Here is a 15,568-nt window from a genome sequence, read left to right on the forward strand (position 1 = left end):
ATTTCATTTGTGCTTCGGCACTTCAAACGTGGCATCCCTTCTATAACACCTTTTTTCCAAATGGAAGTATCGATCTGAAGTTAAATTAACTGGGCCAATTTTAATGCTCATGGAATCTAAAAGTTCCATGGACCCCTAAAGCGATATTTGGAGTTGGTCGATAAAGCAAATGTGCCAATATGGTGCAGAAAAGGAAAAAGTTTGGGAGGACCAGGTTTTTCTGAGGTTATCCCTTTCACTAGATGTAAGTAAGATTTATTGCCGCTAAATTAGCGAATGTTTGTTAAGTATACGCATTTACTTGTCAATCAAAGCTTATTTCATTATGTCATTCGATACAAAGGTGTACGTACCCCTACGTACAGTGTACATCATACAATTACGTGAATGTTAGGTACAAAAGAATGACAGATGTATACGTGTATGATTTTACATTAGAAAAACATTATTATATATTACAACCCGCTAGAAATTGATGACTCTATCTATAATTTAAGTTGTCATTCGTGACTCTGCAACAAATGTTAATCCTATTCACTCTTCATGTACCGATAATTTCTCAAACCGTCTTATTATCCATAATAATTTCAAGCGCTGTTAAATAATATGTGAATTTATCGGTGTGTACAACTTTTTCTTTACTTACAGGCATGGCAGCGAGCAGTATGACGCAGTCTATGGCGTCCTACTACAACCCATCCGCCGCCTATGGTTCTCTAAGCGCGGCATCAATTGCCGCCGCCGCCGCCGCTCAACAATCCATGTCGGCCGGCTTAACGTCACCTGCGCAGGTAGGTTAATTTCCAAAATAAATCTCGACCGAATTGTAATTTATAAGTAAACTCGTTAATGTCTTTTGAATTAATGATTACAAAGAACAACAAGAACGCTGATTGCCTGCGCCCAAACCCTACACGCACCGCACAATTTATGTTTGTCGTAACTAACGAAGTGTGAGAAATTCTCCACCAGTTTTTTAGTTAGGAAAATATGCTAAGTCATGTAGTAGTGATCGGTCGTGAAACCGACCATTAGATATGGACAATATGTGACGAGCCATCATGTGTGGGTTCTTGTCTGTTCTTTTATTCAATACAATTCGAACTCTTTTCAACCATCAATATGCAACATAATTAAAATTTCTATTGAGGAAGTGCAACCGCTAAGGAAAACAACCTATAAAAATTTAATTGAATCCAACATTCATTGTTGGTGGACACCTGTGACATAGTTCTGAATTTAAGTACATTCAAAGAAAGTGCCTTCGATTTAACTTCATCACTAGGTTGCAAACGTTTATAATGCAAAACAAACATTAATTGAATTTATTTATGCTTATTGAAAATAACATCAAACAACCATGACACAAGACAATTAATTTATGCAATTCGCATATACGTGCTTTATCTTGAGATTTATATCATAATGCTAATTAGTGATTTTCTTCTCATCATATTAATAAATCTTCTCGAATGTTGCTCTGAATAAATGCGGAGACCGGAGACCAATTCATTTTGTATTCCGCGTAGTGCGCCACAATGACGCCGATATCTTACACCCTGCCTTTATATTTAAAGGTGCTTAAAATTACAATAAGTGTATAAAATAGTTCACATAACCTCCACTCTCGTACAGCCTATAGAAACACATTAGATATAATTACATTACACACTACCCTACCCAAGCTTGTCTTTACCTCTTCAATATTCGAACATATATCATCATGGTGATTCTTGACTTTTCGCCTAGCACTAGGACTAATACCTATACATCAAAAGGATAGATACATTATATTTTACATCTTCTTATGGCAAATATTGCATGGCGCGAATTTGTCTTCCAAAATAATAAAAATCTATCCAAAAGCTTTTGAGCTCTTCCTTTTACCTATGTCTAAGAATATGTCTACCAAATTTGGTTCCAATCGGTTCGGCCGTTTAGCCGGAGATGAGGCTTACAAGCATACAGATCAACATCATCGAGATTTTGTGGGAATTGCATTCCTTGTGCTTCAAAACGTGTATTTCCAACAAAAAAGTAGGAAGTCATTTTTTCCCCAAAGCAATACCTACTTTACTTTACTAACGTGCAGATGGTAAGAACGGCGCCTTTTTATAAAAATTAAACACAGGAATCCCCTGCCCCTCTTTTATTTTCTCCTAACCTCAATTTTGCAAATTGTTGTATAAAAATGAGAAAGATATTATGTCCTCCTAATACATTTAAAAATTGTGTATTAAAATTTTAGCAACTTGAGAAACTGTAAAATGTATCGACAGACCTCTTCCTACCTACATCTCCTTACTCCTGGTACCAAGTTCTCTCTTAAAAATTGGTTATCAGAATCCCAAAAAAAGGTGTACAGTTTATTACAGACACTTTCTCACGTTTTTAGATAAATTTTCCTATTTAAAATGCTTATCAGAATCACAGAACCGTATATAAAATGTATTGAAAGATTTCCCTAGCTTTCGTGCATGTTTATGTATAGCTACAAATTGTTGCTACAAAAATTGTATCAAGACCACATAACCAAGAAAGCCTAAATTCCTTGACATACACTTCCTCAAGTATTTATTCTTCTCTGTGGAAATTTTTTCCTTAAAAATTGGTAGGTCCTCTATTTATGTCCCATGTGCCCCTTACAGGAATTATCCTTTTAAAAATGGTGCTGGGACCACACAAAGCAGGAAAGTGTAAAATCGCTTGTTAGACACCAATACCATCTCCCATCTTGGTAAAGGTTTCCTGTTCCCTTTAAAAACTGATCAAAATTACAGAAGCCCAGTTTAAAATCGATCGGGCTCAACTTTTTGTATACACAGCATCTTTCAATTTAATGTAGGTATTTAATATATTAAGTAGAAACGCAGAAAGTGTAGCTAGTTTATGGACAGATGCCTTTCACGTAATCGGTTATATCCTGATAAAAAATGTTTACACTCTTGACTCTTTGAAGCCCAACTGAATACACAAATAGGACCCTCTAATGTGTTATGACTTCCTAATATATGCCTTTTTCATATATTACGTGTGCCCGGAAATTATCTGGTTTAGTCTCAAAATAAAAACATTATTCACTTTTTTGTTGAGTTAATCAACGTTTACAAAGTGAGCCCCTTGGGCATGCAACGCTGCCAACGGCTTTCCCAATTTTCATAGGCATATTTCAGGATCATACTGAAAAATGCACGTTTCGGAACCAACTGCCGCTCGTTCCCTCGCTCCTCTGACAGTCTGACACTCGTCACCACTACTCCCTGTAAACCATATATGGGCAACCCACGGCCCGCGGCCCTAATCTGGCCCGTCGATTAGAATGAATTAATATGATTATTATGATTATTCTATATCTATAGTGACTAATGATTATATTACACATACAGCATCTAGTGGACGCGATCCAAAGCTTCCAAGACGTTTGAAAGCAGATACATTTCTTGTTTCAGAGATATCGCCAGGTATTTTCCAGAATTTTCGTCGTGATATATACCGGGTGAGCCAATCAATAAAACGACACGTGTTTTGGGATTAATAAATATTTTTAAGCCATATATTGCAACAAATCTTAAGAATGAAAATTTGGATACAAGCTGAATATGGGAATTTGTTTCACGTCTGGTAAATGTTGTATGCAAAATGGTGTGAATTTTCACTTTTCAGGAGTACTTATTGTTTTTTTAAAAAACGATTTTACGAAGGCACAAAATAGGTCAAGACCAAAAAGAAATAGATGATTATTAATTTCTTTATACATACTTTTTATTTGGATTTTTAAATGTGGCCCGTAGCGCATATGAAAAATTTTATTTTGGCTCTTTGGAAAAAAAGGTTGACCATGCGTGCTGTAAACGATACTGATCGGTGCGCTCCCTTTCATTCAGGGAAAAATCAAACCCGATTCTTTCCGGATACACCTCATATGTATTTCTTGTGCTTCTGTCCTCGTTTCTGTCACAAATTTTTCTGTGAATACGTGCACGCAAGAAGGTATAAATTTCTAAACGAGCACTCTTTCATCTATTATCCTGATAGAAGTTTTCCTTAGACACTGTTGTATCAGGATGGTAGAATCGTGAGAAGGTGTAAAAATGTCACTATCTTGTTGTGTTGGTACCAATTTCTTTTCTATAAATTGTTGCATTAGGGTTACGGAACCGCAAGAATGTGTAAATTTATTCATCGGTAGTCATCCAGGAATAGAGAAAGGACTGTACGTAGTGCAAAAAGTGGGGAATTTAATGTTCTTTGAACAACTGTGTAGTGAACAAAATGATACATCAGTTAGTTTTAACAATATGTACACAGAAAAATTTTAAAAATCCACAAATTTTGTGGTTTTCGGGTTACCCTGTGTAGTCCCACCAAAAATTGTATTCCCTTTTGCATATTACTTACTATTAAGATCTCATTGGACCACTTACAATTTTGAACAATAAGTACAAGAATTTTGAATTTTGGGCCCTTTCGTATAAACAAAAAGTTTCGTTGTTTTCGGATTGTTGCGTGTAGTCCCATAAAAAAACTGCCTTGAGTTGCTTATATTATTCCCATTACGACTTCAATAGCCTATTAGAAAGAAGCGAGAATTAATGAATAGTGTATACTGCGACCCCTCGTCAACTTCACAAAATTGTTATTACTATTAGGGGTAGAAATGACCTTTAAAGATTGTCGAAGAACTTTACGCTGTAAAAGTCGATAGTACAATGAATTTATCCTATCTCCAAAAAAAAAATTGACAATCATGTCCCGCTCGTCTGAGAGGGCGAAATCCTCCCCCAAAGTATACAAAATTGATATAGCACACGCATTCTACCTTGTATCCGTTACCGCCCCGCCGGTCCGACAGAGTGAAATCTACCACCAAAGTATTAAAAACAACTCATATAGCACATTTATCTACAGATCAATTCGCATATAGCTCTAGTATCTGCAAAAAAATTGTTACTACTGCCCGTCTGATCTACCCCAAAGTATCAAAATTCATATAGCACCCTTAATAAAAGGTTTCACATTCTAGATGTATTAGGTGTTTCGCATTGACCCTAAGTATCTAAAAAAAAAATTGAACATACTTACCGCCCCTCTAACAGGGTGAAATCTATCCCCAAAGTTGTGAATAGCCTAATAAATGTTAGAACGTGAAACCTTTTTCTAAGGGCGCTATATAAATTTTGTACACTTTGGGGGCAGATTTGGCCTTGTTATATGGCCGGTATTTTCAATTTTTTAGGAGACAATGCAATTAAATATTATACTGTGAAATGCTATACAGGGTGGTGACTTGCGTAACGCATCATAGGGATTTCAATTAAAATTCATAAGATGCGATTATTGGCTCCCCAAATTATTTTAGAGCAAAAATGTATTAAGGTTTTTTGTAGAAAAAAATTTTTTGCATAATAAAGACGGAAAATTGGAAAAATAAAACCCCCATGCCATGGAATTTTCTAAAGCAAAAAAATATCCAGTTATCAATTCGCAGCAGTTCGAAATGGATTTTATGATCGACTTGGTTACTGTCTTGCAGTTAATGGTGACTTATTCGAACATTTATTGTAAATTGTTATCTTAGGAAACCGTTTTTAGTAATTTGGTGTTTCTTTATGTTGATTTCGCTGTTCTAAATATAATACTTTTTGAAAGAATTTGATTTGTTTTATAGTAGACATTCCATGGCATATGACGGATATTGGCGTAGTTTTTGTATTATAAAATTCCATGCGGCATCACAGATTATTGAAAAAAATGCGGGTTTTCTTTTTCCAATTTTCCGTCTTTATTATGCAAAAAATTGAAAACTAATACGGTTGGCTGACGTAAAAAATTTTTTTCTAGAAAAAACCTTAATACATTTTTTCTTTAAAATTATTTCGGGAGCCAATAATCGCATGTTATGAATTTTACCTTGAAATCCCTATGATGCGTTACGCAAGTCACCACCCTGTATACATTTTTTTACACTTTGGGAGTAGATTTCACCCTGTCAGACGGGCAGCAAGTGATCTAAATCTAAAGTGAATTTTAGTTTGGCTATGGAAAAATGGTTGCTATGCGAGAATGCACGAGCAAATTTTTTTTATGGTAAACAGCCCTAATCACGTTCGGTATTTTGGCTGCTAATTTCACAGGGTGGATTGTAGGTAATTTAATGCTTCTTGAAAAACGCTGTTGGAAAAACCGATACAATTCGTTTTCAATCAACACAGAAAAACTGAAACAGTCCACAAAATTGGAAGTTTTCGTGTTGTTCCCGTATAGAGTTACATAAAAAAATGCCTCGCATTTTACAGATTTTTCCTATTAAAACCGTAATGGATTACTTAAACATTTGCACGAATTCTAGTCGTAATATTCATCTGATTCTACTTAATAAGTAGGTACAGTATCTTTGCCACAGGCTCAAATAGGAAAAATACACTGCATTTATATAGAGAATCACAAGTTTCTGTTATGATACTCCACTACTCTCTTGAAAAATTACGTTAGAATTTAGATTATTATACTAGAGCAGCATTGTTGGTAGTGGCTTCATTAACAAAAATTCATGTTTTTGTTTCTTGAATATTTATACAATATTATAATAATAATCTGAAACTTAAAACTACCTGTAATATTAGAGTAAATGTGTATTTCTTAAAGAAATGCGGTTTCTAATTAAAAATGGAGATAAAGAATTATCAAAATTTTCAGCGTGCAAGTAAAGATGGAAAAAAAATGTGTAGCAACAATCGTTTTGATATTTTTATTTTCGTGGAACTCCTTTGATTAAAATCCATTTGCAAATGAACTACTGAACATAGGGAAAATACTATACAGGCTATTCCACACAAACCCTTGTTACCTAAACGTATTCAGTTTTTCACTGTTAATTTAGAGTAACAGCATACAGATATAGGGAATGTACTCATGTTCGGCATTTTGGTGGCTAATTTCACAGAGTGGATTGTAGGTAATTTAATGCTCCTTGAAAAACCCTATGTTGGAAAAACAGATACAATTCGTTTTCAATCAATATAGAAAAACTGAAAAAGGTCCACAAAAATGGAAGTTTTCGAGTTGTTCCCGTATAGAGTTCTATAAAAAAATGCCTCGCATTTTACAGATTTTTCCTATTAAAACCGTAATGGATTACTTAAACATTTGCACGAGTGCAGCAAAAATGTGTGTATAGAACATTTGGCACTTACCATCATAAATTGTTATTACTTTTAGGGTTAGAAGGGTTAGGTTAGAGTTAGAGAGAAACAAGAAAGTGTGAATGGCGAATTTTGCGACTTTTCGTCAACAAAGAAGCTGTTATCACTATGAGGGTAAAGGCCTTTGGTGGTTTTCGGGTTGCTCCGTGTGCTACCATAATAAAATAACAAACTTGGCGTTTGGTTATTAGGGTGCATTTAAATAACAACTTAATTGGGCCATATCTTTGTGTCTGGAAGCTCCTTTCTTCTAAAATTGATCCATCCGGAGTATTATTTTGTATATTCCTGAAAGGTGCTGTCATACACTGATGCACTGCCACGTTCTCTTTCTGTGAAAGACAGAGTTAAACTGTAGAGACAATCAGCGTAAGTGGAAATGTTTCAAATTGTACCTACGTACTTCTACTTATGTAACCGCGAGCAAATAATAAATTAAATTGTATTTCATTTAACTGTCAGTAGTTACGTATCGCTTTACGATCAAAACACCCTCGTCATATACGTCCTTTTGGTACGTAAAACGTACGTACGTAAAAGCAGTTTATTTCCATCATAACTTCTGGAAGAGAAATGCTGTTCAAGTTTTGTTGATTGAGCTGGTACCATTTCGAGAACGATGCTACTGCAGAAGTCGGGCGTAAGATATAAACCCTAATTTTCATTGGCTTTATAATCCACAAACAAGGTCTGGGACGATAAACCCAGCAGTTTATAATCGAACACCCTACATCTGGAAGTTATTAATTGGTATTCATAGACTCGGCATTCCTGTATCCACATGATAGCCTACAAATCAATGCTTGTTTTTGTTACAAAAGAACTAGTCAGGCCTCAGACCAGTCACAAACATACCGCTAATCCTGATTTAATAATCTTTGTCCAGGCGAGCACGCGGTCCCAATCACGCTAAAGCAGCTTCGGTTCCTCGACACCCTCGCTTTTACCTTATTTAAATAACAACGTCAAGATAAATTGTTCTATACAATATTTACATATGAAAATAATTTCGGGGCCGCGCATTTTTTCCGATTTTCACATCGGCGATAATTTTCCGCCGGATCGATCGGAAGGGTGAAATAAAGGCGGACACAATACGGTATTAATCATCTTTGGTATGTTAAAGAATGCTTATACCGTGTGTTTATAAAATATGCACAAGAAATAAAATGATTACGCGTAACGCAGACGTTTGTTTAAATCGTTAAAGCGCATTGTGTGGCATGATATATTGTCACTTTTGTCCCGCAAGGTGCTGCTATCCATGGATACAAAAGCATAACGTATTACACCGGTTCTTTGTGCCCAGACACGGGATTTTCAACCTTCTTTTCTCCTCCATGAGTATAATTTTCACAATTGGTATTTTATTGAATTGTTATCATTTCGAAAGGGAAAAGAGAAAGGGTTGAATTCAAAGATATAAAAAGCAAGTTCATTGAATAACGACCACAAAAAATATAATTAAGCCTCTTGTTTCCATTTTTGTCATCATTAATAACAGAGGCAACAAAAAGACTGTCTTGCAAAAGGCTCAATTGTAAAAATCTCTAGTGTAACAGTAATGGTATACTGTCGTGTATTGTAATTTTGTTTGACCAAGTTTATAGAATCGTTTTAGTTTTGATACCAAACTATTAAGATTTGTGTTCACGTCTATATGTGTTCTGAAATTAGAAATTGTCCATTTTGTAGTATTCTTTGCCGCACTATATACACAATCCTTTAAATTTTAGAACAAAAACGCATCCTTTGGATGTATTTTACAGGTTCCTAAGAGATTTGTTAACGGTTCTTTAAAGGTTTCTTAAGATTCTAAGGGGCCTCCCCAAGTGTATTATTTAATGTCTAGCAACAGTTAGGAAATCCACTTAAAATGTGTTTCAAAGGTCTCCCAGAAGTTTTTCATAGACATTTTTTTCCAATTTCCGTCAGAGATGCCCACATTTTTTAGAATATTTCTTGGGATTCTTAGAGGTTTCTCAAAAAGTTAAAAGATATTCCTTTGGGTTGCCTACAAACTCGGACATGCCAGGCTACCCCCCAAGATTCTTCAAAAATCTTCTGCAGTTCTAATGTTATCAAAAGAGTTCTAAAAATTTTATATATTTTTTGGAAGATTATTATTTTTGGAATAGATTGATTTTTAAAAAACCTTATAACACGCTCACTGAAGGCTTTCACAATATTTTGTAGATATTTAAATAATCACCAACTTTTTTTAGAGACTATTCATATATATTTTAGAGGTTCCTAATAATTTTTTAGAGATTCTTTACGGATTCTGACAGACTTTATTGGATATCTATAACTGTGTATCTCTCAGGGATGTTCAAAGGGTTCTCAAAGGGTCTGCAGAGTTCCATTAGAAATCATTTAAATGTTTCTAAATTCTTCAAAGATCCTTCAGGGATTCGTTTGATCTTTTTAGGTCCTCGGTCTGTTTTTTAGATAATTTACTGGAAAATTCATGTTTGGTAAGTTTCAAGAGTCGAAAGTCCTAAGAGATTCTGCAACGAGGAAATTCATCAAATTTTTTTACGTAGATTAAGATCCTTCATATTTTTCATAGGACCGCTTGAGATTCTTAGAGATTTTAAGAAATGATATTACGTGCTCTAGTAGTACCAAGAGGGTGTCAGGTACGAATGGTGGTTCTACTTTTTAAGAGTATATTGGGCCCTGCTGGTAAAGCAGCCACGTTCACTCGTACTTACAGTTATAGAAAAAAAACTATGTGCCAAATTCCTAACAAAACAGCTTTCTAGCCCAAACCAGATACTAAAAAAAAGTTTTTGGCAGTCTTACATCCTTTGTGCCTAATGTACACTGCTAAAATTTTAACGAAAACAAAATAATCGCTTTTATGAAAAATATTTTAGTTTTTTTACTTTTTGTTTTTGTAACAAAACCTAGCATAATTTTTAAAGGTTGTACATAGAAAAAGAAAGTCCTTGTGAAATATCTGAAGAATTTTTGGAGATTCTTAAAAATCTCTAAAAATTACCCAACAATTTTTAGAAATTAAATATAAATCAAAATCTTTAAATAGATATTCATAATCTCTGATGAACTTTTCGAGAAATTAAAAATCTAAATAAGTTTCCCAAGAATGTCCGAAGGAATTTTGGAGAACCCGTATGAACTTGTGAAATATTAAGAATATAGGGGGAGAAATAGATAGATTTACTAAGACTAAGAGAATTACTAACTTACTAGGTCAAGATACGTTCTCGCTAGAGAATCTACGTGAAACGAACTAGATAATATTTAGTTTAAGGATAGGGCCTTAACGGAAATTATACCTACAGTGGGTTCTTAAAACCATTTTCGATAATAGTTCTACATTACTAGGTGCCCTTTTGCTACTTTCTAAAAAACACTCTGCCAGTTAGTGTCAGAAAAGGATATTATTTGAGTAAATATACTCGAGCCTTTTGAATACCAAAACTACAGTAGAAAGTTTGAAGCAAATGAAATCATACGACTGCAGTAAAATGGATGTATCATTGAATATTTTATTTGTTCCAGGTTGTTAGCTCAATGGATGCAATGAAATACTCAATGGAAGCCGATAAGTACCGATCGGCCTACATGCCACCATCAAGTTTAGCAATGTCGATGTACTCAGATCCAAAATACATGGACACATCTTCCAAAAGTTACCTAGAACGCGGCTACCTAGACTCCACATCCGCACTAACCAAAGCCTACTTCGAATCCTCCAAAATGTACATGGACGGCAAATACAATCCAGATTCCGCCCGCCATTACTCATTAGACATTGGAAAAATGTACTCGGACGCCTCTCCGACAATGCCTTCAAACTTGGCGTCGCCAAAATCGTCCGACTCGCCCGACACCAAACCTGAACGACAAGATGGCACGTCTTCCTCGAGCTCCACCACGACCTCCTCGGCGGGCGCGTCTCCCGGCGGCCTCCCCGGTTACTACCCCGGCAGCGCGTTGCAGCAAAACAGCGCAATGCCTTCCGGTCTTTTACCCATGTCCCAATATCCAGGTCAGTATTCGGCGCAAGGCCCGGCAGGCGAATTCCGTAGACCGCTAACCGTAATATTTTGACCTGACAGGTTGTGAATGTGCATTATTTATTTGTATAAATCATTGTGTACGTCTCCTATTTTTATTCTTCAGTGTAAATATTTGTATATAAGTAAGCACGCGCGTTTCTTTTCCATTATCTGCATTGTAAAAATGTACATAGAATTATTGTTATGTTTCTCAAACGAAGATGGTGTTTCTTTTTATCGTTAAAAATGTGTTTTCTTTTATACTTGTAAGACATCTCCCTTAATAGTGATAACGACCCTTTATTCTTTTTTTGTTTATAAGAACTTGATATTACTTTGGTTCCTATGTTATATAGACATTACATGACTTACGCATATTTATAAACATGTTATTCATTATACATACATTGCAATTAGATCATGTTAGACTTATTGTGTAAAGGACGCTATGTAAAGTTATTGAAAAGAATAAATTAGAAACTTTTGATTTGGTGCGCTTGGTTTGATTTTTATTTGCCTTAGCATGCCACTTCCAAAAGAAAGGCCTATATTCTTTGTGCATAATGCTGAAAGGAAAGTTTACAAGTGATACAAACAGAGGGTAAAATTCAAGAAGAAATCAGGTCCAAAATCCGCCATCCATTCTAAAGTTGACCGATCCGTTTTTTTAAATTTTAACTGCCCAAAAATACTATATAATTGCTTAAAGTCGTATTACAACAAAATGTTGGACTTGAAAGATTAACTAGGTTTCAAGTCAATTGGAACCTATTCGGGATTTTTAAAAAGATGTCGAAACGTATATTTTTCTAATTTCTGTAGTTAGTTGGTCAAAGGTGTAGTTTTCAGTTTTCCGAAAACGTTTTCTGAAAGAGCCTACATTTAATCAGGTGGAATGAATCGCATTTTGGTATTGTTTTTACCAAGGTCGACGGATATTTGTGAAAATGCAATCAGTAAGGCGAGAAACTGGTACGAAAAGAAAGTGTAGCGATAAGGACAGGAAAGGTAAATCGGCGCAACTCCGATTACTACCATTATCTTTGCAACTACGATACGTGCGAAACGCCTTCAAATCATTAAATAAATTTTGTATTTTGAGTGTGGTGTTGAAGGTGGAGGGCCTTTTATGCGTCAACCAGATACAATTAGCGATGGGTAAGTCATTTTAATTGTTTTAATGCCGAATTTCACTCATAATTGCATTCGAGTCCAAGCTATATGGGATACATGAACGTTTAAACAATTTATTTATAATTCGTTAGAACCAGGGTTAGAACAATCATTACGCACTCTTAACTTTGGTTTCTGAAAAATTTTCCGAACAGCAGTGTAGACATTTGAAATGAAAAATACGAAATCTTGAATGTTACTTTTCTTATCGAACTCCATTTTGCGAAAAGATCAATAAACCGGTGGACATCGTCGAAAATAATCGATTCTTTTTCTGCTGCACGCGTTGTGATCAATTTTCGCATTTCTTTCAACTTTAATTAGGTGAGTATGATCCTTTCAACCCTTTTTTATACCTCTTTATTATTATATTATATCAAATCGATAACATGCGCCTTTTACATCTATAAACAAAATTAACGAGGTTGTTGGGACTTTTTCCTGCTCTTTCGAACGGTCACGATTATTAAGGAAACCGCTTGTGATTTTTACAATAGGATTTCCGTGCATCGTGACTGACCTACAACAGAAAGAAGAAATTCATCCAAATCCATTACCTTCAACTTTTACGTCAGTGGTGTACGCAACCCTATATTAATTAATGTTTTCTTCGAATGGAAACCTTTTAGGTATAAATTGGGGAGGTGGGAGAGATGTTATTTAATTCAAAATTAGTTGACCGCGGTTTCTTTACGAATTGCTTTTTTTTATGAGACCCATTTTTATTTTATATTTCCTGCGTATGTTAGTATACATTTCCCGCACCTATTTAGTTTCCTTTTGTAGAATTGTATTTTTCAGTAGAGAATGGAAATTCCAAAACTGGTTAATTGCGTAAACTACTATTTAAGTTTTCAAATCAATTATGACAATTGTCATCCCATAAGAATTTCTGTGCCTTACTTCACTTCACATTCTAGTCTTTGCGATAAACTCAAATGGGAAAAAATACCCTGCATTTCCTAGAGAATGAAAAGTTTCGGTTACGATGAGTAAAGGGAATTTGTCACCCTCAATATTTCTATTCAGTTACCTATACTCCACCACTCTCTTGAAAAGTTACGTGAGATTATTATAGGAGCATCGAAGCAGCATTGTTGGTAGGTGCTTCATTAACAAGAATTGAACTTGAATATTGGACACAATATTATAATAATAATCTGAAACTTAAATTTTTACCTGTAATATTAGAGTAAATGTGTATTTCTTAAGGAAATGCGGTTTCTAATTACAAAATGGAGAATTAACAAAATTTTCAGCGTGCAAGTAAGATGGAAGAAAACTGTGTAGCAACAATCATTTCGATATTTTTATTTTCGTTGAACTCCATATTTGTATGTTGTGAACAAAACGATGCTAAAGCCTTTGATTAAAATCCATTTGCAAATGAACTACTGAACATAGAAAAAATTCTATACAGGCTATTCCACGCAAACCGTTACCTAAACGTATTCAGGTTTTCACTGTTAATTTAGAGTAATAGCATAACAGATATAGGGAATGGATCGATGTAGAATTTGTTTCGACATTTTAAAGTGCAAAAAATAAGGCACGTTTTATGTGAAAAATCAACTTTTTAAGGTTTGAAGTTATTAAATTGACCATTAGTTTTAAAACACCCTGTAGAAGGCGATAAAAATTTAAATCATTTTCATGTAGCATCAAGTCAGTATTATTGATTTTGGAAAACTTTTTGAAATGCAAGTCAATGGAGTCATAGGTGCAGTTATCAAAAGAAAAGCAGTCAAACTTCAAAAATTTTGAAAAATCTTGAATAACTTGAAAACCTTTGATGTTGGGTAGGGAAATGTGGTGTCAAACGACGCAGATTTTCATGCAGATTTCGAAAATGTGTTAAAATATAGGGCGTTCTATTTAAAATATGAAAATAAGAAACCCGATAAATTAAAATTCAAAAATTATCTACATTTCCGATATTTTCTGACATTCTTACATTTTAAACCTTTCGAAATCCAAATTATGATTCTGAATTACATATTATGATGCTTTCTAAATTACAATGAATATTTTCTCAAATTAAGGTGACTAATCTAAATGACATTTGATATTTTCTGTTCAGTTTACCAATCTGAATCGCATTAACACTTTCTGAAATCCAATTGGCTAATCTGAATTCAGTGGCGGCGTAAACGGGGGGCGGCCGAGGCGATCCGTTTCAGGCTCCGTCACTTCTGGAGGCGCTTCTCGAAACTTAAGTTAATCAAGTTTTATGTGCGCTGTACAACGAGCAGTAGCAGGTAAAAGTCTCGCAATGTATCCATAGAACAAAAAACCTCCCTAATTATGTTGATGTAGCAAACAAATTTAGTGAAATATGTTCCAAATTGCCTGTTTTCGATGTTTTTGGGAAGTACTTTGAGAACTAAAAAATATAGACATGAAGTTTGTACTTCTCGTAGTTACTTTTCAAAGCTGACGTATGACCTGTGCAAATGTGGTTTTAGCGTACTTGGACAGGCCAAAGTGGAAAGTGGAACTACACCGGTGAAATCATTTTCGTTCACTTTCGTCCACCCATGGTGGCAGCACATTGTAATTAATACAGGTGGGAGATGACCGCCATTTTGTTTATTTACAATGCGCATCTCGCTAATATTTTTAAAAATTAAATTAAAAAGCAATATTCGGGTCACTCTGTAATTGGGAGTAAGCCTGTTGAGGGCCTAGAACATGAGGGACAATAAATAAATAAATAAAATAAATAAATAAACACGTTCTCATCCGTTCTCTGTGTTCATTTCAAAGGTATCCACCCTTAATATTGATGCGTCTATCGATTTCATTTTTTTGATCATGGTTGAGTAGAGAATGATATGCCCTTTCAAACGATGGATGACAAGTTAGGGGGTTCAATTTTAAATTTCGAAGTAGGTTGGCTGGGGGCGAAAGGATGAATCTTAAAATTCTCTAGATACCATTTTTAAACTTCCCCTCGATACCTAAATCGACGTGTTCCCACTCAAAGCAATAATCACATCAGATCAAGAGTGGAGACTTTTGAAATGAACACGCAGTATAAAAAATAAATGTGGAAGTTAGAGGGATCTGAATTAAAGGAGGGGCCTGAATTGAAACTATTGTGCTCACACGTTGGCAGTCAACGATTTGGCTATTCGGCATCGATCGGCAATTCGCTACATT

The 15,568-nt window shown here is 35.0% G+C and overlaps 1 protein-coding gene across 1 annotated transcript; it reads left to right on the forward strand.

Moving 5' to 3' along the window:
- Window positions 1-644: 644 nt before the first annotated feature.
- LOC116172443 lies at window positions 645-11,595 on the forward strand. Its single transcript, XM_031489660.1, has 2 exons — window positions 645-791; window positions 10,734-11,595. Exons 1-2 carry the CDS (start codon window positions 651-653, stop codon window positions 11,283-11,285), a joined length of 693 nt encoding a protein of 230 aa, XP_031345520.1. The 5' UTR covers window positions 645-650; the 3' UTR covers window positions 11,286-11,595.
- Window positions 11,596-15,568: the final 3,973 nt, after the last annotated feature.

Source organism: Photinus pyralis, unplaced genomic scaffold, assembly GCF_008802855.1.
Source record: "Photinus pyralis isolate 1611_PpyrPB1 unplaced genomic scaffold, Ppyr1.3 Ppyr1.4_LG5, whole genome shotgun sequence".
NCBI classification, from domain to species: domain Eukaryota; kingdom Metazoa; phylum Arthropoda; class Insecta; order Coleoptera; family Lampyridae; genus Photinus; species Photinus pyralis.

Excerpts from the sequence above, each read along its gene's own strand:
- LOC116172443 (XM_031489660.1), top strand. The coding sequence starts at position 651 with ATGGCAGCGAGCAGTATGACGCAGTCTATGGCGTCCTACTACAACCCA. Across the intron at positions 792-10,733 it reads GCTTAACGTCACCTGCGCAG|GTTGTTAGCTCAATGGATGC; the intron begins GTAGGTTAATTT and ends TATTTGTTCCAG.